Source organism: Sminthopsis crassicaudata, chromosome 4 (genome assembly GCF_048593235.1).
Source record: "Sminthopsis crassicaudata isolate SCR6 chromosome 4, ASM4859323v1, whole genome shotgun sequence".
Lineage (NCBI taxonomy): Eukaryota > Metazoa > Chordata > Mammalia > Dasyuromorphia > Dasyuridae > Sminthopsis > Sminthopsis crassicaudata.
The window spans coordinates 4117002-4141369 of record NC_133620.1 but is presented as its reverse complement, the minus strand read 5'-3'; the positions used below and the strand labels follow the sequence as shown (position 1 = coordinate 4141369).

At 42.9% G+C, this 24368-nt stretch overlaps 1 protein-coding gene across 1 annotated transcript in view; it reads right to left on the bottom strand.

The window, feature by feature from the left end:
* Nucleotides 1-24368, bottom strand: part of TNNI3K (TNNI3 interacting kinase) — a 114073-nt gene that overhangs the window by 42220 nt on the left and 47485 nt on the right. The window contains exons 6-7 of the mRNA XM_074265591.1: nucleotides 10002-10100; nucleotides 4000-4138 (exon numbers count right to left, since the gene is read on the bottom strand). Coding sequence (XP_074121692.1) covers nucleotides 4000-4138; nucleotides 10002-10100 — 238 coding nt within the window. The remainder of the gene's footprint in view (nucleotides 1-3999; nucleotides 4139-10001; nucleotides 10101-24368) is intronic.

The window sequence follows — 24368 nt, the reverse complement described above, 5'->3', positions numbered from 1 at the left end:
ATGACTTTGGGACTTTACCTGTCTGACCTCCAATCCCACAAAACGCAGATGCAGAAGTCCTTCTGGTTGTCCATCCACGACATGATGACCTCCCACTCTGGTTACCCAGGATTTATCTCAATAGACAAACTATATGCATTCTCATTCATCCCCTAACTCTCAGACGGTAGTTGGGAGACTCAATGTAAGGAATAAGAAATGAGAATGAGTGCCCTCTCCTATAGGAGACCATGGATGATCTGCCAGATGCTAATGCCATCCTGGAAATTATTTGAATTTACTTTCTGTGCATATATTAAAATTTGGAGCAAGTGAGCAGAGGAATAAGAATTAGCTTTGTGATCAGAAAGATCGGAGGCGAAATCTTACTTTGGGCACATACTTAGGTAAGTAAAGCTACAGAAATAACAATCTTCAGGAGTCAGAGGCAGCTCTGAGCTCCAAAGCTCCAGGGCTGGTGCTGATCTCCTTTGGTGGAAGGAATGAGTTCACTGGGAGTTCTCTTCACCAGCAAAATCCTGGGTTTGCTCTAATTCCAGTTACAATACTTTGTGTAATTGTAGATCTACAAGTTGTTTCCTCACTAGAAGGGAAACTCCTTGGGAAAAGGGACTGATGTGCTTTCTTAGCCCAGTTCCTGGTCCAAGAGGGTCAATTTTAAGCAATACTAATTGATTGATTGACTGACCAAAAGAGAAAACAGAAAATAGAGAGAATCATGCTAGGAAGATTCTGGATGAGAGCATTTAAACTGCAGTCATTCCATACCACGTTTGCATTTCTGTTTGCTGTCGGACATAATATCACTGCTGTGGTCATCATCAATTCAGAGTTGGGAAATATGAAAAGTTTCCTTTCAGGAGACAAGAAAGCTGCTCTCCAGGCAAACCGCTCTCCTGAATGAGCTTTGGGTGGGAAAGAACACCGCCAAAGGGAAGACCTGTGTCCAGACACACTGCCTCAAATTCACGCTTCATTCATGTAGACACAGCACAAAGAATCCCTTCCTGGGCTGCTGCCTGGCAAAGGGACTGGGTCCAAAGCTCAAGACCTCCCCGTGTGTTGGGCCATGTCGCCTTCTGATCACTGACCAGTTTCCACGGCTGAAAACGGCCTTTTTGCATCTTGAGGAGAAAGGAAACTCCCAGCAACGTGCAGCCACCTGCCGGCCAGTCCCCTCTCTTGGAGATAGGGAAGGAGCCCCGCATTTTGCTCGTGTCACTGACCACGGCCCTTGGAGGAGGCCGGCCGGACGCTTACAACCTAGGATGGAGAGGGGGCTGGCCACCCCAGCATCCTGAATCTCCAGGGCTATTTTCAGAATTACAGTTGGCTAATTTTGTAGCCCGAATTTATTTTCATTCTAAAGTGTTGGTGACATTCTGGGTTGCCATGACAACCCCCCGTAAATACCAGGTTTCAAATTGTGCTCCTTTACGGGTCATTCATTTCATCTTCCCCTTTCGTGCATTTTCCGTGGCGAAGGTCCAGTCTAAACCAAATCATCTGGAAGCTTAGTCCGCTTTTCAGAATAAATGAACTGACGAATAATAACGTCGGGCTCTGGCGGGCAGGAGGCCCACGGCTCCTCTGGTTTATTTTTTGCAGTAATGGTTCAGTGCAAACAGGTCTTAAATATCAAGGTTATGCTTGAAGAGGGGGGGGAAAACATACTTAGAAATCTGAGTCATGCTGGCTCCACAGTTTTAAAAATGAGAGAGTGGGAGGCACAGAAGGCACGTGAGAGGCTTGGAGAAAATGTTAAATTGACGCCGTCTGATATTAGAGTGTGGGAGGGGCGGGGGCGCCTTCCACCTTTCAGTCCTGGTGCAGAAGGAGTTTTTGATCCTAAGGACATGCCCTTCCTAGGAAGCATTTGTTCGGATATCATGGAAAAAGGCTAGAAGTTAATTCTAGTAATAAAAAGTGAAATGGATGTAGTCTGGTCTCCCTTAGTGTAGCAGCCAGACATATTGTAAGTCCTTTGATAGATTTGTTGGTCGACTAAATGCCTGAAAGAAGAGAGATCCAAGAAGAACAATTCACATTTTTGGACTAACTAATTGATCTATGGCTAGAAGAAAAGTTCTGGTCATTCTCCAGGAGTCTCAGTGGGTTGAGTACTGGACCTGGAGTCAGAAGATTTGAATTCCAGTCGCTAGCCCTGTGACAGTGGGCGAGTCACTGAACCTGTTTGCCTTAATCCACAGGAGAAGGAAATGATAAATCATACCAGTATCTTGGTTAAAAAAATAATCAGGCCAACAACAATAACAACAAAACGGGACAGAATGGTCTACAGGGATCAGGGAGAATCGAGCACAAATGAATCAATTGAACTAGAACATTCGTTCTCCACCAGGAAAATGAATGGCTCCTAAGCCCCGGGCATTCACCTGATACACAACAATGGGTTCTGTGGCAATTACATATTTGATATTTTAAAGCATAGAAAGCCACATTATCCCAATTTTACACACAGACACAGAGACACATCTACACACAAACACACAGAGAGACCCACAAAGCAACATTTCCTTTGGCTAGGATGATAGGAGGCTCCGTCTCCTTTGCTGTTTTCTTCTGCGGTGGAAGCTTTGGGCTTTCATTATGAAAGGTGAAACTACTGATTAGCTGGATTAACTGGAAATCAATCTGTACTTTGGAGCAAGAAGCTGGCAGTTGCCAAGGTCTGCCAATCTTGTCCATTTTTGTACTGTGTAGTAAAGGCCAGCAGCCCTTCCAGCTGTGTTTTTAATTAGGTCTCTTGGGGGTCAATGGAAGAAGGTTGGCTTCTGCACGCCTGAGGGGACTTCACAGCAAGCAGATCAACACTATGAGAACTTGTGTCCAAAAGGGGAGGGCGCGGGCAGGGGCGTGGGCCGGCTAATGGTTTTTCTGCTTCTGAACAACAGTCACAAATGGCTCACAGGATGAGAACTGTCCAAAGCTGACTAGACTAGACTTGCCCCATGGCCTTAGAATAGCTTTAACCTGATCACACCCAATCAAGCTTTTTCATTTCAAAACTCAAGGGCTGTGATCTCCGGCAACATCCTCTAGTTCCCTTGTAAAATCAGGAGGAAGGCTTCATGACATCATGCAAGAGTTTAATGCATTTTTAAAATGCGACGCGAGATGTGTCAATCAAGTCGCAAGGATTTCTTCAGCACCTGCTGCGTGCCAGACACTAGTCAGGATTTGAGGGGGTGGGGGGAGTGACAAGTCAAGTCAAAAAGCATCCATAAAGTGTTTTCTAAGGAAAGGTGCTAGGTGCTGGAAAGGAAAAAAAGGGGGGAACAGTCCCTGCCTTCAACAATCCCATTCTCTGATGGGGGAAAGAACGTTCCCCGTTAGAAAGAGCGAGAGGCTCCCTCTCTAGTCCTAAGCGGCGATTCTTATGGTTTTTGTGTCATGGACCCCCTGGGCATCCTTGGAAGCTCTTCTCAGATTATTTTTAAATGTGTACGATAAAATGCATGAGCACACAATGGAAACCAATCATATTAAAGGAATAGTCATAAACGATTTTCCTATTTGTGTTCCTGGATCCCAAATCAAAAAGCCCTGTTTTAGAGACATCAAGCCTTCTATAAATTCAAGATTTAGCTGCTCCCCAATATTCATTTAACCCTAGAGTTTAAGGAAATGACTGGTGTGAAGCCTTTGCATGAAAGGCAACATGAAATACCTGCTAGAGAGCTGGCCTGAGAGGCAGGCTCCAAATCCAAGCTTCCGACCCATGCTGGCTGTATGACCCTGGCTAAGTCATTTTACCTCTTAGCACCAAAGGCACCTTCAGAGATCATTTTGTTAGAGGAAGTTACTCACAGGGATCTCCAGAAACAGATGTAATTTCAGGGTCAGTCAAAGAAACTTTAAAAACATAGGTATAGCAAAACCAGAGTCTGTTTTTTTTTTTTTCTTTTAACAACTCAATGCTAGTACAATTTATAAACCACCATTTTAGTTTTCTGTTGGCTAAAAATAATATCTTACCATCTGCTTTGCTGCCTTCTTCCATCAAGAGTTTTGCAATATTAAGGAATCCTTTGGCAGATGCTAAGTGGAGGGGCCGATCTCCAACTTCCCCGCTTAGATTCACGTCGGCGCCAGATTTCAGCAGGAGACGTGTTACCTAAAGAAACCATTCATTTAAATCAGGTATCAGAACTTTTTAAATCTAATGAATGAAGGCATGCAACACTTTCAGTATTCTTAGAGAAGAATCTTTGTAACTCCAGAGATCCAGAGCCTCTAATCCCTCTCCATCTCAATTTTTTTTTCATAATTAAAATGGCAGAAACGTCTACTCCGTCTGCTTTGGAGAGATGCCTCGTCAAGCGAAGGTAATGCTGCGAGGGGCTCTTAGTGCAAGGATGCGGCGGGCTGCTCCTCTCTGGCTCCTCCTGCTTCACATCCTTCCTTCTCCCCTGCAATCCAGCCAGCATTCCATTGGATAGCTCTTCTTGAAAGTCGCTCTCATTTCTTTCCAGCCGCGCTTAGGAGGCTTTCCTCGTTCCTTGTTTCTCTCAACTGCTCTTTGAATCTTGGTATTGCTGATCGCTCCTCCACTTCTCCATGAAAATCCTAGTTCTGCAGTATCTCCAAGGGCTTTTATTTATTCCTTGTGCAGAGTGATCTCCAGCACTTTGTAGAATCTCATCCAACCTCCACATTTTACAGATGTGGAAACTGAGTCCTGTTTCAAATGAGTTCAAATAAGTAGAAAAAGGGCAACTGCAGGAGGCCTGTGCTCAGGACAGCAGAACAGCCTACATGTCTGACATCCACTTATCTCCACCCGAAAGCGCTTGGACGAGTCCCCGAGTTTCTGCAGAGACCTAGAGGTACTTCAACACCAATCATTTCTCTCCCCTGCTTGGAGCTCACATCTTTGTAATCAGAGTAAAGCTCAGTGTTCTACCTTCTCACCTTCATAGGCTTCCCAGAGACACCTCTCCTTCAAACACACACATGTTTTTCTGACAGCTCAATCAGGGACAGCTGGAATGGAAGGAAGTCCAAGTTGCCTAGTCTGGCTTCCAACATGGCAACACACACACGATTTATCGAGATCGTGGCAAAACCCCATCAATTTGTGCCGTCACGGCTCCAGGACGGGAATGGGATGCAGAAATGAGCCAGTCCAGAGTCCTCACATTACCATTGATAATGCTGAAGCCCTGGGGTGGGGGGTAAGTGGGCACAATATCGCAGAGTGTCCAAGCAGAGATTTGAACCCTCTTTCTTTGATTCCCTGCTGGAGGAAAACACTGCCATGGGGAGAGGAAAGGGAAAAGGAGGCGTATTATTCTACTTAAAACAACAAACTGTGACTATAGAGAGTTCTTTCCTTTTCCAAGTGTTTGTGAAGAGCCATCCTTTCAATTCAAGAGAAATCGGAGTAGTCGCCTTTAACTCGAGGGAGATTAGCCCTCACTAGCATGTACAGTATAGGAATTAATGTACACACCTCATAAATCCCAGTGATGAGATCTATAAAAGGTAGGCACAAACTATCTCTACAATCTACTGTCTATGAAGCCCCGTGATTAGACACTTTGGGGAATCTTGCCCACAGTAGGAAACATCAACTCTTCTCCAGAGAAATGAATGAATGAATGGCCAGAGGGCTGACGTGTCAAGCACATTTCTTTCTAGCTAATGTACCATTCTCCTTGTCAGCATAATGCAGAAGAGGACCATTGCGGCCATAAATTGCATTCGTGGCGCCTTTCCTCACAGGGAGGAGTCCAAGTCCCTTATCATAAAAGCCCCATGCCCATTTTAGCATAATTTCACAAGACTGTGACGATATGTTCACAGCAAGTAAACAACCTTATCTCCCCGCCCAACATGTAAAGATTCCCTTTATGTTCCCGTTGAACGATGAGGTTAATCTCCAAAGAGGAAAGCTCCTCAGATGGCATGCGTGGCGTACATCCTGGCTGCCATGAAACCAGAGAAATGAAGAGTTTTTCAATCATCTCACTTTTTGGAGTTGTCACGTTCCAATGCATTTTTCTTTCTTTTTTTGGAAAATAGTATTTTTTTTTCCAATTACATGTAAAGAGAGTTCCTAACATTGATTTTTTGGTAAGATTTTAAGTTTCAAATATTTTCTCCCTCCCTTCCTCCTATAGCCCTTCTCTAAAATGGAAAGCAATCTGATAAGGGTCATGTATATTCAATCATATAAATATATTTCCACATTGGTCTTGTGAAAGAGGAAAAAGAACAAAAGGGGGAAACCACAAAAAAAAAATAATAAGGAATTGAAAACAGCATGTTCGAATCTGAATTCAGATTCCATACTTCTTTCTCTAGATGTGGATCTCATTTTTCATTATAGGTTCCTTCAAATTGTCTTGAATCAATATATCGCTGAGAAAAGCTAAGTCAATCATGGTTGATTATCACACCAAATTATTATTACTGGGCACAGTGTTCTGGGTCTGCTCATTCCACTCAGCATCAGTTCATGTATTTCCAGATTTTTCTGAAATCTGTCTGCTCATCATTTCTTATAGAATCATAGTATTCCATTCCATTTATATGTTACAACTTTTTCAGCCATTCCTCAGCCTCCATTGAATTTCCGAATCTTTGCCATCCACAAAAAGAAGTTATGATTTTTTTATACATGTGGTTCCTTTTCCCATTTTTATGATCTCGTTAGTATACAGACCTAGTAGTAGTATTGCTGGATCAAAGGGTATACCCAGTTTCATTGTCCCTTGGCCATAGGTCCAAATTGCTCCCCAGAATGGTTAGATCAGTTCACAACTCCACCACCAAGGCTAATATGTCTCAATTTCCCCCCACAATTTCTCCAATATTTATCATTTCCCCTTTTTTGTCACACTAGCCAATCTGATAATGATATCTCAGAGTTGTTTTAGATTGTTTTCCACCTTTCTGTTTTCCTTCTACTCTTGGTTATGTTGGTTTTATTTGTGCAAAGATTAATGTGATCAAAATGGATCCATTTTGCATTTCATAATGTTCTTTGTTTCACTTGGCCATAAATGCCTCCCTTCTCCAAAGATCTGATAGATAAACGAGTCCTTGTTCTCCTAATTTCCTTTGGTATCACCCTTTATGTCTACACCATGTCTCCATTTGGATCCTATCTTGGTAAAGGGCGTGAGATGCTGGTCGTTCCTAGTTTTTGCCATGCTACTTTCCAGTTTTCCCAGCAGTTTTGTGAAATAATGAGTTCTTATCCCAGAAGCTGAGTCTATCGCTTTATCAAACAATAGATTACTATAGTTATTTAGCCTGCGGTGTCCTGGGTTCCGGGGCTGGCAGTTTGCCTGCTGTGCTGGCCTGCTGAGCCAGTGCTGACGGCCCTCGGTTGTGGAGGGCCTGTAGCTTGTGTGTGGATGGACACTGCTGCCGTGGGCCGAGAGTCCCTTCTTTGAGCTGGAGAACTGTCCCCTTCTTTTTGTGAGTTCCATGACTCCAGAATTCTCTTAGGGGCTTGATTTAATGTAGTTTCCAGGAGTAGGAGAGCTCAGGCAACTTCCTGGCCTCTCTCCCTCTGGGATCCATGCCGCTCCCATGTATTTTTGATGCTGGACTCCTGGGCACACTCCAGCCTTCTCTAAGCAACACATCGATGAAATGAGAAGTCGACTCCGACCGGAGGCCATGCTTCACGGGTCTGAAAACGTCCAAACTCACGCCTACTTGAGGGGGCTGGGATGGGGTAGAAGCAACAAAGAGCAGCCCAGTACATGGAGGGGGGCTTGTTCTTCACTCTAAGCCCCACCCCCCCGAAGGGTACGGCAGACATTCTCGAGTGAACCCAAGGACATAAACAGAGAAAGCTGAAATGGGCTTGCCAAAGCCCATGTCAGTTTGGTTACCCAGTGCAATACCTTTGGAGTTTCCCCGGGATTGTATTTGCTTTTTTTCTTACTCTTAGTTTAAGGTAAATTCCAGGGAAAAGCTCTGGCTTTCATCACAGGACAAGTGAATCGGAAGGTAGGAAGGGTGGGTGGATGAGGATCCCATTTCCCACTGAACATGGCAAGCTGTGGGCCCAAACCATTTCTAATCTCACTAGATCATGTGGCAACATCTTCCTGATGACTGTCTTCCCATGCAAAGTGAAAATCAGAGCTGAGGAATTGATAGGAATAACGAAGCTCTAACACCTGAAATGTCGTTTAGGAAAACTTGGTGAGCTTTCCTGGCTAGAATTATCTGGATGATCGTCTGAGACAGCCCAATAGAGGCATTTCTCGCGTGTTGCATTATACATGCTCTCCTAAGTGACAGAAAGGAAGAGCTGGTCAATGAACTCGAATGTTTGCGCCGGCCCACGGTCACTCCAAGTTCAGACTGACCACAAGGAAGCAAAGTTAATTCACCCTCTTTGCTCAATTTGGACGAAGCGAGGTGAGACTCAGTGCATCTTGGGAGGCTTCTCAACCCCAGCAATCGGGTCTATGGGCAGACAGGGGCGGGTCTGTCCCTCCCATTGGATTTTCAGGTCTGCCAAATGCTGTCGAGGATGCGGAAGCTACTTGAGTTTCTGGGATACAAAAAGCAGCATATGGATCCTGGCTGGACACAAGGAACTGAAATCCCGGCCCCTTCTCAGGAAGCCCCTGCAAGGAGTCAGTCAGGGAGCAGAAGGGCCTTAAGGCCTTGGGGATCATCCTGGGCTGTGGGTGCCTTCCCCTGACCTCCAGGAGAGGCTTCTCTGTGCTTCTGCATGGGGCAGGGACCCAGCAGCTCCTCTCAATGAAGACATATTTCTAAAAATGTCGAGGTGCCTCTCAAGCTGATGGCCAGCCCTTCTACCCTGTGAAGAGTCAGCCTTTTCTTAGGTGGAGAGTCTGACTTTTCTCCTTGGCAAGGGCACCTGAGTCTTTTGCAATAATGAGGAGAATCAAGTGGTGTGTTTCTACATGTGTGTGTATGTGTGTGTACATGTTTGCATTTGTGCATGTGTATTATATGTGCGTACATGTGTGCATGCATTTGTGTGCAAGTGCATTGTGTATTTCTGAATAACATCTTCCCCTTTGGTTTTTTTTTGTTTGTTTTTTTAATTTAGAATTTTTTTCACAGTATATATGCATGAGTAATTTTTTTTATAAGATTATCCCTTGTATTCATTTTTCCAAATTATCCCCTCCCTCTCTCTACTCCTCCCCCCGATGGCAGGTAATCCCATACATTTTCCATGTGTTACAATATAACCCAGATACAATATATGTGTGTAAATCCCATTTTCTTGTTGCACATTAAGTATTAGATTCCGAAGGTATAAGTAACCTGGGTAGATAGACAGTAGTGGTAACAATTTACATTCACTTCCCAGTGTTTCTTCTCTGGGTGTAGTTGTTTCTGTCCATCATTGATCAACTGGAAGTGAGTTGGATCTTCTTTATGTTGAAGATTTCCACTTCCATCAGAATGCCTCTTTATATAACATTGAAGTGTACAGCAATCTTCTGGTTCTGCTCGTTTCACTCAGCATCAGTTGATGTAAGTCTCTCCAAGCCTCTCTGTATTCCTCCTGCTGGTCATTTCTTACAGAGCAATAATATTCCATAACCTTCATATAACATAATTTACCCAACCATTCTCCAAATGATGGACATCCATTCATCACATCTTCCCCTTTGTTTAGTATCTCCAGATCTACCCTGTTTGTACACAGTTGTTTGCACTCTTCCTCTATTACAGTAGGAGCTCCTCAACAGCAGGGGGTATTTTTTGCCTCTCTTTATATCCCTAGCACTTGGCGGCACAGTGACTAGGAGAGAATAGGGGCTTATTCAATGCTTCTGAATTGACTGGATGACTTATTCAAGGATGGGGGAGAGATTGCAGCAGCTTCAGAGTAGGTTGGGCTGCTGGGAAGAACAGGGAAGAAGCTAAGTGGCTGTATCACTGGCACATGTCCAGATCCCAAGCTTTTATCTCCAAAAGAAACCAACTTAATAAAGGTCTGAAGCATACTACAATGACCACGTTACCTGCTCGTGACCGTAGTATGCTGCGATGTGGAGAGGGGTGAAAAAGACTGCATCTTGGACGTTGACATAGGCTCCATGCTGCAGCAGGACTTCCGCAGCCTAGAAGAAGGGAAGCCGAGAGCACGTCAGTTCTGCAGATGGTACAGACCCTCTCTGCTCCAGCTTCCACCCACTATGCCCTTGGAAAATGTAACTAGAGGTAGAGATCCATTGCCTTTTCTGAAGAGTAGTTCCAAGAAAAGTCTCTCCTGCCAGCTCACCACCTTGGAGAGAATAAATTAATCCCTGGGAAAGAATTGATCAGATACTCGCTATCTTTCAGGTACCATGCTCTTGGTACTCGGGGCAGCAGTCAAGACAGTGATGAGGGTGAGAATTTTCCTCTTCACCACTTTTCTTTTTTGTGGAGAGCACGTAAAGGCTACCCATCCTGAGAAGAGCCACTCTGGTACAAGAAGGGCTCTCTGTCCCTGACACCATGAGCTATTAGGACACGTCAGCCCAGTAGTCCCAGCACTAACAAACCTCTCAATCTCCACCACCAATTCTGCTCCATTTATCCCCGAATCCATGAACTAGAAGAGCAATCCTTGACTTGACCTAAGAACTTCCTCTCCAGTTATAATAGACCCATCTCTTTAAAACTATGAACAGCTTCAGAACCACCAAACAAACAAAAAGTATTACCAAAGACCTTGGACTTTTTAGCACTCTATATAGGAGTGGGTTTATCAAAGAAATTGATATTAAAGAAGATAAATTATGACTTTTTGCTGCACCATAAGGACCACTCTACTTTTTCCTATGACTTGAAGTTGAAAATATATGTTGCCTCCCCTATCAGAATGTGAACATCTTGAGACTAGGGATTGTCTTGACTTTCTTTTTATATTACCAGTGCCCTACACATAGGAAATATGTGAAGGATGCTTTTGCATTCATTCATCCATTTATTCATTAATTCATTCATCTACAATTCATTCATTCATTCATGCATGCATGAATGCACTTATCCATCTATGTGCTCATTCATTCTTCCATAAAACCAATCATATACCTCCCCTTATAACAATTCCCCATCTCCTATTTTCTTATCTCATGGTATCTCAAAGGCAAAAGGGATATTAGGGGAGGCTTGATCCAACCACTAAATTTTACAAAGGAAAAACAAGATGAAACCAAACCGAAATGTATCTGAGAATTAGATAGGTTAAAATGCTCTGCATAATATCACATAGCAAATTTAAGAGAGAAAGCATAATAGACATCTCTGCTTTCTGAGTCCTGTTCAAATGTTCCACATACAATTCCCAACTTTTCACATTGAATCTGATGGTAGAAATTATCCTTTCTGAAACAAATTTTGGAATCTGCAGTTATGTTGGGGAGACTGATCACTCTAAATATCCCTAATTTCCAGGTTGTCTCTGTAGAAACTTCTGGGAATTTCCTTTGGGGTGAAATCAGGGCCTCTTGTTTGGGTGAACTGAGATATAGTGCTCCCATTTTAAAAGCTCATTTTTTGCAGGTTTTCTGGAATATCTGCATGATTTCTCCAATTTCTGTTTGCTCTCTTTTTGGATAAATAAATCTACTTGTTATTCAAAAAAAAAAAAAAAAGAAATTATCCTTTCTGTTGCTTGGGAAAAAAACAAAAACAAAAACAAAAACTAAAATGGTGATTGTCTTCCACGAACTGGGAAATGTCTGTTATAGCAACTGGGTTTTCTAGAGAATACAGGGAGATGAAGAGGTGTTCTTTTTCTATTAAACCTGAAAATTCTGACAGCAGAGCATTCTGCACTGTGTATTTAAAAATGATATTACTGACCCCCAATCAATGATTTCTGACTTGTGTGTTTTTTTTAGGATATATTTGTATTGAATTCAGCAGATTTTGATATGTTTACTCTTATGCCTAATGGTACTGATTTGAAATGAAGATTTAGTGGTATTCCTGAAAAGTTCACAGATTACCAATATGATGTCAAATTCATGACTGCATCTTAATTAACAACCTGCGTTACCCAATTGGGCTAATTGGCCTAAACATGGAAGGCAAAAGGATTGGAAGAAATCTGCTGACAGGGGTTCTTTCCGATTAAGTCAGGCAGGAAAATTTAAGAATCATTCACGGGAAAAAAATCTGATGATAACCGATTCCCAAAAGTTTGAATTTTGAGCCCATTTATAGAATGTGACAGAGATCAAGGTACATGAGAGCCCTTTTAGAAAGTTTCACATTTTAAATTTAGCATAACACTCAAATGGAAGACTTAGCATGAATTTTTATTTTAAAAGGACTTTGTGAAATGCTCACAGAGAGCCAATTTCCAAGGCACAGTTCCAAGATGTACTTCATTCCAAAAGATAACTGCTTGTAGGCTTCAATAAATAGTCCAAAGTGGATTTTTTTCTAAGTTTGCACTTTCCCAGTTGCTCAGAAGGTCAGCCTTTCAGCTGAACATCTATTAATTATGAAATGTTGGCCTTCTGAACAATTGTCAAAATATGAGCTTTAACAAAACCACATTGGGCTATCATTGAAGTGCAGAGTCTACTTAGTTTTGTTTTAAAATACCAAGAAAGCCTTTGCCGTTGAAAGAAAGGCTTCAATCCTGTGTGATATAGCAGAAAGAAAATGATAAAGTAAATCCAGAGACCCAAAACAGGAATTGGGAACTCGGGAAAAGTATTTCCTAATCTTTCTAGAGTTTACTCATCTGCCAAGTGATGGATTGGACAGAATCTCTGGCATCTTACTCACTCATCAAGTATCTCAGAATTATCTAGACTTATTCACTAGCCCTTTAGTGTGAATGATACCTATTGAAAAGGGTTTTTTTTAAACATAGAATATTTCAAAAGTATTTCAGCATCTCACAAGAAAATATTGTTATCGTTACTTAGAATTAGCATTAAAAGGGGAGATGCTTTGGTGATACTTTTTCTCTATAAAGATGCAGCAGGAAGCTTATGGTTCTTGCAGTTTGGCCATCCCTTCTTTCAAAGGCAATGCTGATCTAGAAATGAAACACATGGAAAACCCCACCTTTCATTTGGCCAGAAGTGAATAATTAGCTCTGACTTTTACGTGGTAATTTCAGATTTGTGAAGCACTTTATAGAAATTTCCTCTTATGATCTTCAAAATGATAATGAAATGGAACTCTGCTGTTTTCTTGGACCCATTTTCTTCTTCTGTTCTCCTTCTATACTATTCCCCTAGGTGAGCTCATCTATTGCCATGGATTCAATTGTTATCTCTGGGTAGACAATTCTCAGACTTATTAGTTAGACTACCTTCTCTCTCAGTTTCCAGTCTTGCATCACTAGCTGTATCCAAATGGAGGTCTTGGAGACATCTTAAACTCAATATATCCAAAACCCTCTCTGCCCCTAATAGAGTGTCTCTAACTTTCTAATCCTGCAGGTTGGATCCTTATCTTCTCACTCCCTCATCGCTAATCAGTAGGCAACATGACCATCTCTTCACCCCCTCACCCCATCCCATAAGCACTCAATTGTTGAATTATGTCATTGATTACTCAGTGGCCATTTCTCTCCTCTGACAAGCCATCACTGGGGAAGGACCACTTTGCCTCGTGCCTTGTAATAGTGTTCAGTCCCTTCCCACTCTAGTCCACTCTTCCCTCATCCATCAAGTCGGTCTTTAAATGCAGGTCTGACAACTCCAGTCAATAAACATTCTGTCTCCTCCATTAGACTGAGAGTCATGGAGATAGGAGATTGAATGTCACAGGTGAGAAAGGGCAAAATAGACTCATGTGACTGAATCATAACATATGTGGAGGGGGCTGTCATGTGACTGAATCATAACATATGTGGAGGGGGCTGTCATGTGACTGAATCATAACATATGTGGAGGGGGCTGTCATGTGACTGAATCATAACATATGTGGAGGGGGCTGTCACATGATGAGACTGGAAAGAGAGGAGGGATACAAACTTGGAAGCTTTAAGTGGTAGGGGTGATGGGGAGTTATAGAATTGGGGGCTCACCTGATCAGAGATGACCTTTGGGGCAGACTGGGGAAAGGGAGAGATTTAAGTCTGGGTGATTAGTTAAAATTCGGCTTCATTTATTTATTTTTAATGAACATTTCAACATTGCAGTCTGTTCTGTTCTGACATAATGAGTTCTTTGCAGTTAAAGTGAGTCTCTCAATTCAATACGTGCCTTTGTTCTTGTTTCAAAATCCCTGGTAATAAATCCCCATCAGTTTTAGAGATAGCCCAATGATGGTTTACGTATTTACATCCAAATTATAACTTGCTTCCAAAAGGAGCTATGCTTTAGACAATAGCAGCGGCAATGGGTTACAAGCTTTAAAGTTTCTGATTTTTTTTTTCTTCAGAACTCTTTCTTGCAGTATTATCTATTTTTCCTTAAATGTACCCACTTTGACATTCATTCCAAATGTCACCATTTCAGGAGCGAATTCTCGATTGTGTTGTTATAGAATCTTTTCTCTTAGTGCTGGCTGACTGTTTGATGTAATGACTTTTTTCACCTGACATAGCTGTAATTAGGCATTTATGTATGAAGACCTATTAAAAAATAGCTTTTCCAGCCTCCCTTCAGAAACGAGGTGCTTTTATGTGATCCTTCTCTTATTAGCATAGGCTAAAATTAATTCATTCTTGCAGCTCACTCAGAAAATGTTCCATCAGAGTAGAAGTGTAGCTAGAAGCTCAAAGAGAAGGGCAAGAGATTAAAGGCTAGCTGGCTGGGAGCCCTTACAAGCAAGAAGTTCACACAGACCACCTAAGCTTTTGTTCCTCCTTTGTAAGGGATTTGAGCAAGAAGCAAGATAGGGAGAAGGAAAATAGAGAAATAAAGCAAAATGAGAGAGAAGAGGGAGCTCTGCCGTGATGTTTGTGAAAGGATGTGCCATGGGCGTGAGCAGCAAAGGGAGAAGAAGATGGTCTTTTCAAGGAGAAGGAAGCCATCCCATAATCCCCCATGATATAGAGCACCACACAAATCAGTGTTTGTGGCTGCTATTTCTATTGTTTTCCTTAGTATTCATTACTAGCTGTAGTGACCAGACCTCCAGTTTGTGGATGACTTTATTCACTCTCCTCTCCATGATCTTCCACAGTGTCTGTAGAATAATACCGTGTGCCAGTAAATGTTTAACTACAAGCCGCTCTGGAATACGTGCAGTTTGAAATTTAATCATCCTTATTGACATGGACAAGTCTAGACAACCAATAAAAAAAATCAATGAAGCAGCCAATTTCTGAGGGTTAAATGCCCTGCCACAAATTTAACAATAGGTTGAAGTCGGTTAGAACTGCTCCAAGCAAAACTCATCTCTATTTAAACTGGGGAGTAATTTAGAGGGAAAACTAGGGAGATGAAGCAATAAGGAAAATGGTCTCAAAACTTGTAAAAGCACACAGTTTATTTCCTGCTATAAATCAGGAACCGTGATCATAACACACATTGATACTGCTTTGATTTTCTTATCTTTCTTATACTCTCTATTTTACAGAGGAGGAAACTGAGTCTCAGAGAGGTTAACTAATTTTTCTATGTTCATGGTCAGGTCACTAGTGAATTTTGAGGCAGAATTCACACTCTGATCTTAGCTCAAAGCCAAAGTTCTTAGAACATGTATGCCGGGGAGACTCGCAATGCAATGGGCCAGAAGAGGGATCGGTTGTAGACGTCCAATTTAGAACTGGGATGGGATAGGGGAATAAAGAGTTCATTTTGGAAGATGTAGAAGAGAGCAACACAACTGGTATTAGCATGCTACAACCCAAACCATATTAAAATATAACAGAAATATTGAGCAAAATAAAGTAAAACACTCTATCTCCCCCTCCCCATTTTCTACATTTGTACACAATTCTCTTCTGTGGACGGGGCAGCATGTAGTTAAGAAAATTGTAGCATCGTGCCTTTGTCTTGGTGATTTTTAGTCCACTTGCACTCTGGTCCCTCATCTGGTGAGAATGAGCCTCCCTTGTCTCCCGACAGGTCCTTATCAGGCCAGGTTTCAGTCCCACCGATTTCCACCTGTCCCTTCCTTTTCTAGGACATCCTTTCTCACAACCACTTTGCAAAGCAAAGTGCTTTCAATCCACTTGAAAAGGCAACCATTAAACTGTACTCAGAAGGTAAGGTGGAGTCAACAAATAGAACATAAGAGAGAACACATAAAGATCTGGTCTCTTAGACGAGGCTAAGCGATAAGAATCCTTCTAACAAAATTAAATCGATGAATATTGAATTTCCAGCAGGGGGAATTAAAAAGAGAGAGATGACTCCAACAATGAAATCACAGGCCCCGGAGTTAGGCCCCCTACATCCCGGGATGTGGCACACGCACAGAATATTTAATGCTCTCTTTTTCCAGCTGCCTCATTAATTAAGCCAGGAAGCTCACAATATGATGAACTGCAAGATACTAACTTAATTCTCTGAAAGGCGGCAGATGCAGGTAATCAATTGCCTTCAGTAAAGACTCTTTATTTAAAAATACAATACCAAGTCCATTGGTCTGCAAGAATTTCAGAAGCCCGACGATCAAATGGAAGAATCTATAGCGGCAAAAATTGTTTCAAATGATTATGAGGTAGCGGCGATGGCAGGTGTAAGAATCAATTAGAGGAGATTTGCTTTCTCCAGAAGGAGCCTATTCAGGTTCTGGGATGCTTGCCTCCTTGTCAGAAGTCTATTATAAGGACAGGAAACAGAAGGCAAGGTGGAGGTAAACTGTTTAAACATTCTCTCTGTCCTGTTAAACTAAGATAAATACAAGGAGGTTTTAATTTTTTTTTTAAGTCTCAGTGGAAAGATGAAGACATTAATTCTGCCCAAGGAACTTCAGTGGCAGCTAGGAAAAGCAACCTGGGGTTCACTGAGTTCAGTTCTTGGGCTGCACCTCAGGAGGGAGCTAGCTCCACACAATCCTCTCGCAGGGGTCCCTTCTGGACAGTACTGACAGCTCTGGGCATCGAGGCACATCACCCACTGGATTCCCTACGCTCAGGGGCAAGGAGCCTTGTGCATATGGGAATATAGAGCCTTCCTGCAAGGACCAAAGAAGCCCCCTTGTTCCAGATGAGAAGGATGCTGGCTCAGAAGTCTGGCTCCTGTCCTGCACCCCCTCCCTTCTGTGTCCCAGTGCAGGCTCAGAAGGCAAGGGATCCAGGGGGGTGTCAAGAATAACATCGGATAAAGGCCTCATTTCTAATATATAGAGAGAATTGACTCACATTTATAAAAAAAATCAAGCCATTCTCTAATTGACAAATGGTCATAAGATATGAACAGACAATTTTCAGATGATGAAATTGAAACGATTTCTAGTCCTGTGACAAGGTGCGGCAAATCACTATTGATCAGAGAAATGCAAATTAAGACAACTCTGAAGTACCATTGCACCCCTGTCAGATTGGCTAAGATGACAGGAAAAGATCATGCTGAATGTTGGAGGGGCTGTGGGAAAATGGGACACTGATACATTGTTGGTGAAACTATGATCAGATCCAGCCATTCTGGAGAACAATCTGGCATCATGCCCAAAAAGTTATCACACTGTGCACACCTGTAATGAGCTGTCGTCTCTAGAAGCTGCCGGATCACTCTCTGGGAAGAGATCTGCTGTGTCTACTCAAATCTCTCCGACAGATTCTTCTTCCTGTAACGAACCGTTGTCTCCAGGCAGTTGCTGTTAACTCTTGTCCAGAGAAGTGACTTCCCTTCCTGCAGGGAGCCCCGTCAAGCCTGATGCAATGCAGAGTCTTCTTCTATGTCTGGGAGTCCTCTCTTTTATTCTCCCAGAGAATGGGCGTGGGATAATGCAAGGGCTTCTGGGAAGAACCACTTCAGCCAATGAGCTTGCTCCTTCTATCAAGTCAACCTGAGTTCTCACCTTGTAATTGTCCAGACAACCTGAATTCTCACCTTGTCACTGTCCAGACAACCTGAGTTCTCACCTAGTAATCCTAACACACACCCTTTGACCCAGCAGTGTCTCTACTGGGTTTATATCCCAAAGAGATCTTAAAGAAGGGAAAGGGACCCACGTGTGCAAAAGTGTTTGGGGCAGCCCTCTTTGTGGTGGCCAGAAACTGGAAACTGAGTGGCTGCCCATCCGTTGGAGAATGGCTGAATAAGTTAAGGTATATGAGTGTAATGGAACATTATTGTTCTATAAGAAATGATCAGCAGGATGATTTCAGAAAGGCCTGGAGAGACTGACAGGAACTGATGCTGAGTGAAATGAGCAGAACCAAGACCTCTCTGTACATGGCCACAACAAGACTATATGATGATCCATTCTGATGGACATGGCTCTCTGCAACAAAGATGATTCAAACCAGTTCCAATTATTCAGTGATGAAGAGAGCCATCTACACCCACAGAGAGAACCATGGGAACAGAAGGTGGAACACAGCATAGCATTCTCACTCTCTCTGTTGTTGTTTGCATGCATTTTGTTTTCTTTCTCAGTTTTTTTTCCTTTTTGATCTGATTTTTCTTGTACAGAAAGATAACTGTATAAATATATATGCATATATTGGATTTAATATATATTTTAACATATTTAACATATATTGGATTACCTGCTAGCTAGGGGAGGGGGTGGGGGGAAGGAGGGGATAATTTGGAACAGAAGATTTTGCAAGGGTCAATGTTGAAAAATTACCCATCCATATGTTTTGTAAATAAAAAGCTTTAATTTAAAAAAAAGAGTAGCATCAGAGTCTCTCCTGGGCTGGAAGAAGCCATATAGTGGGAAGGCCAAGAGTACTGACTTTGAGTCCAGAGGCTTCTGTGCATCCTTGGTCAGGACATAAATTTAGCTGAATCTCAATTTTCCTTATCTGTGAAGCGGGGTGATGAGAGCACCTATTACCCGGGTGGCTGTGAGATTGAGACAATGTGTAGAGATTGCTTTGCAAACCTTGGGAGATTTTGTTTATTTGATTTATTTATTTATTTATTTTTTTTTTTAATTTTTTTTTTTTAAATTTTTTATTTTATTTTATAATTATAACATTTTTTGACAGTACATATGCATGGGTAATTTTTTACAACATTATCCCTTGCACTTACTTCTATTCAGATTTTTTTCCCTTCCTCCCCCAACCCCCTCCCCCTGATGGCATGCAGTCTTATATCATGTTAAATATATTACAGTATAATTTAGATACAATATATGTGTGTAGAACCGAATTTTTTGTTGCACAGGAAGAATTGGATTCAGAAGGTAAAAATAACAGTTTACATTCATTTCCCAGTCCTTTTCTGTATGTAGCTGGTTCTGTCCATCATTAATCAATTGGAATTGGATTAGCTCTTCTCTATGTTGAAGAAATCCACTTCCATCAGCATACATCCTCGTACAGTATCATTGTTGAAGTGTATAATGATCTTCTGGTTCTGCTCGTTTCACTCAGCATCAGTTGATGTAAGTCTCTCCAAGCCTCTCTGTATTTCTCCTGTTGGTCATTTCTTATAGAACAATAATATTCCATAACATTCATATACCATAGTTTACCCAACCATTCTCCAATTGATGGACATCCATTCATCTTCCAGCTTCTAGCCACTATGAAAAGGGCTGCCACAAACATTTTGGCACATACAGGACCCTTTCCCTTCTCTAGTAGTTCCTTGGGGTATAAGCCCAGTAGTAGTATGGCTGGGTCAAAGGGTATGCACATTTTGATAACTTTTTGGGCATAATTCCAGATTGCTCTCCAGAATGGTTGGATTCTTTCACAACTCCACCAACAATGCATCAGTGTCCCAGTTTTCCCACAGCCCCTCCAACATTCATCGTTGTTTGTTCCTGTCATTTTAGCCAATCTGACAGGTGTGTACCTTGGGAGATTTTGTAAACATGCGTGATGACGGTTGGGACGGTGATATTTATCTGTCCAGGGTCTCCCCATTCTTTTAAACTCTAGTTTAGGCACCAAAATCACAGAATTCCAGAAATTGGAGAGTCCACAATGGCCACCTAATCCACACAATGCCTAGAAAAGAATCCCCATTAAAACACATTCGATGATCAGTCATACATCCTTCCGTTAACGATCCCAAGTGATGGCTCCCCATGGGCCGGAGGCAATCCATTTCCAATGTAAGATATTTGTGTTACTAAGAAGTGGTTCGCTTCCTTTTGTGTTGTTTTATGCTCTCTCCCTCCCCTTCTCCCCAAACCAAGTCTACATTCCCATCTCTCCAGCTGTAGCACATCTCCCAATTCTGCCCTAAGCGTCTGAGCAGAAGGCTAATTCCTCTTCCAAAGGATGGCCCTTAAAAGAACGGAAGACAGCTGTCATGGCCTTCCCTTTATTTTTCTGCACTGAAGGCTAAACATATATAATACCTTCAATCAGTCTTCCAATGGGATAAACAGATGGCTTTTCAACATACAGCCTTCCCTTCACTGAACACTTTCCACCTGATCACCAAAAATCTGGCTGAACACAATACTGCAAGTGCGGTCCCATTTGCTCAACTGGCTGACACCACGATGTTGAGAATTAAGAAAAAAAGAAGGAAACAAGGAAGGAGGGAGAGAGGGAAAGAAGGAAAGAAAGAAGGAAGGAAAGAAGGAAGAAAAAGGAAGGAAGAAAGTAGAGGGGGAAGGGAGGAAGTAAAAAGGGATGGGAGAAGGAAAGAAGGAAGGAAGGAGGGAGAGAAGAGTGAAGAAGGAAGAAAGGAAAAGGAGGGAGGGAAGAAAGAGGGGGAAAGGAGGGGGAAAGGAAGGAGGAAGGGAGGGAGGAAGGAAGAAAAGAAGGAAGGAAGAAGTTCAAATGCTGCCTGCAAGATTTTTACCAGCTATGTGGAAAATAATTGAATCTTTCAACGACCCTGGCAACTCTCTCAGAATCAGCCACTGATGGGCTGCCTCCCTGCTAAGTGAAGGGACCGTCCATTCTGGAAATTCTTCCCTTTTGACATGGGAAAACCAAAATACAACAAGAATCCATAGAAAACAGGGGATCCCATACTTAAAAAGCTCAGGACAGAACTTTGTTGGTGCAGAGAGGTTCACAAAATGAATAAAATGATTCTATTTAGCTTCAGCATGTCCCCATCTCAGCTCCGTGTACCAGCACCAACCTGGGCAGGTGCCAGTTGTCCTCTTAGCCTATGCTTGCAGCACCAGGCAGCCAACCAAAGGTTTCCAACTTTGCCTCTCTCTCCATCTCCAGTCCAGACTCAGGGTGCTCAGCTCTCCTGATTTTCTCTCTTAGAAGCTCTAAGATCCCAGTCTTTTGTCATCCCAATGCTGATGTGCTCCTGTGTGTGCAGTGGCTGAGTCAGCCCAGGAGCATGTGTTTGCCAGTGTTAGGCAGTGACGGGAGCTGTCCCAAGCTAGGAGGATGCAGGGACAGCCAAAGTGTGGCCACTGGCCAGCAAGCAAACACACTGATGGGAGAGCTGACGGGGTGATGGGAGGGTGCTGGGGCCAGCCTGAGTAGGACCCAGGAACTAGGGGTGGAAGTGTCAGTGGGAATATTTACAAGGCAGAAAGCAGCCATGCTGTAAATCAGGCAGCATTTGTCATTCTAATTATTTTATAGACTTAAGAAAGTGAGGGAGAGAATATTAATAATGTTGGTTAAAGTTAAGAGTGGGTGTGCTTAGTTGGGCTGTTTTGTTTCCCTCAGGGAGCTGTTGTTAACTTGGGTTGCCACCCTGGAAGACTGGGTACAAATACTCTCCACACACAATGTCTCTATGGTGCAGGTAAAAAGGACTCTAAGAGAGAGGGTGTGAGCAGGACCTGGAGGACTGGGGGTATGAAAACTTCTTGAATAACGTGAAGTTTCAGTGGAATATTGAAGGAGATCATGTCAGGCTGCAGGGAGCACAGCCAGTACAAACACACAGAGACAGATGCCCAGAGGGAGGACAGGGCCACAAGTGCCAGCAGTGAGGTGTAGAAAGAGGGAAGAGGAGAGAACGTTGGGTTGTGCGTGTCTTGGAGGACACTAGATTCTGTGGTGAGAGAGAATCACTGCAGTTTGAACCTGGAGCTTTGAGGTGGTCAGGTACGAACTCTCAGAAACCCCCTTGGTGAGACAGTAGAGGATGGCTGGGAGGGGCAGATCCACCAAGATGGGGAAATGAGGGGGGTGCTGGGGAGAGGAGGGAGAACATCTGAGATGTGAGAAAGGAGCAACAAGAAGACTGAGACAAAGATTTAACATGAGACAGGGAGAGTCAGTGAGAAGCAGAGGGTGACGGGAAGCGGGATGGTTCACTAAGCAGCCATCAAAAGTTTGGGAAGAGGGAGCTAAGTGGGGAGACTTGTGGCCATAGTGAATCTCAGCGTCTGAAGATGGAGGGTGTTAGAGGATCCAAAAAAGAGCTCTGGGCTGGATGTAGAGATCGAGGAATCACTGAGGAGGTCACTGATAAGGAAGGATGAGGGGGGGGCAAAGAAAACCCACCCCCATGTTGAAGAGGGTGAGGAGATGGAGAGGGAGAGGGAGAGATCCACCAGGCAGGAGGAGACCCAGGAAGAGCAACATCATGGAGTCCTGGTGAGTGGGCAGTACCCAGGAAGTTGGGAAAGAGGAGCATTAGAGAGCGCCACTGGATCTGTCAGTTAAGAGATCGGTGCTGGCTTGGGAGAGCCCGGATCTCCCAAGAACAAGGTAGAAGGCAGATTGCCACAGATCTGAGCTCCCACAGAGAGAGAAGTCCAGGTGCCCAGTGCTGAAAGCTTTCCCGAGGGTCTCAGCTGGGGAGAGAAGAGGAAAACATCGGATCAAGTGAAAGATGTGTAAGGCTGTGGGAGACATGGGCGCATCTGCAGGCAGCAGGGATCTGGAAAGGCTGAGGAACACAGAGAGCATTGAATAGTGGCAGCAATCTGCTGGAGAAGCTGGGCTGCGTTGGCACCGAGGGCCAGGGAGAAGGGTTTGTGCCAGAAAAAACCAACAGTTTCATGATAGCTTTTATTCCCCAGGGACTATGTATCTTGCAAATATATAATTGGTGCTCAATAAATGCTGTTTGAATGTCAATTGTTGAATGGATCTGCCCATGTCCATCCCTACCAGGGTCTCTGTGATGCACAGTAATTCATTCATTTTATTTAATCTGCTCTAGACTTTTTTTTTTTTTTCCCAGCAGCAATTGTCCTTGAATCAAAGTCAACAAGCATTTAAATGCCTACTATGTGCCAAACACTGGGTGGGGGAGAGGAATAAAAGAAGGTCCCGAAAAGTTCGAGTGTATCTGAATTGAGAGGCTGAACTCTTGAGCCACTGGGAACCAAAAAATATTCACACAAGAGAAAATAAATGATGGGAGTTTTCTGTCTTTGGGGAAATATAACCTGATAATGGAAATGCATTTATAATTATAGCCACCAAATTGCTTGTAGGAAAGCAGCGCTGATGGGACTGGCTATCTTATTTTCTTGCAAATCCTTTAAAAATAAGTCACAGTCGTATTGTCAAGAGCACATTGAGAAAACCAACCCATAGTGTTCTTTCTTGAATGGAGACTGAGCTCAGTTCATGGGCTCCTCCGTGCCATAATTTACAAATGCCGACACTAATTTATGGAATGAAATGTGCAATAATAATACTTGTTCTGCATGGAAATAACTGATAACCCCCTAAATACATATTAAAATGTGTTATTTATTCAGGGCGATTTCTCTTCGGATTGAAAATATATAGTGTTTTACAAACGCCAAGTGTAGGAACGGGGCAGCAACTCCACTAACCAAGTTGTGTCTCTGATTGTTATCTGCCTTTCAGCTGTCCTGATTCTTTGTGCTTGCTAAAGACATCTCTCTTTAGGCACAGGACTACGGTCTGCAGTCACCCATTATTGAATAAAAGCCAATTTCAATAAAGAAATTGGACACAAATCACAGGACGTATGAAACATTCAGAGAGCATGCTGGTTCTGGGGAATTGGTGTGCGCCATTTCCAGAAATGTCCTTAAATTTCTTTGTGTGGTGGCCACAATGGGTGAAGGGGGAGCAAAAGTCTCGCTGTGACTTCTTCAAACATGGAGCCTTGAGGAGAGATTTACCTGCCTCTCTCTTGGCTTAATTTGTCAAGCATAAAGTAGGGGTGACCTAAAACAAATGCACTAAGCCTTAGAAAAATAAGACATGTATCTTATATGACTGCTGTCTTCTCCTTTTAATTATTGAACTAAACATGCTTCCCTTCCACCTCCAATTTGGGAAAACAGAGAGACAATTATACTTTTTTTCCCCCTCTTCACTCCCAGAGCTCTTCACTTTATTTTGATTTGGGTTACCTTCCTCCTTTTGCAGCTCTCATGAATATTCATGTAATCCTATGTGAAATTAGCTGGTTCAGCCAACAGAG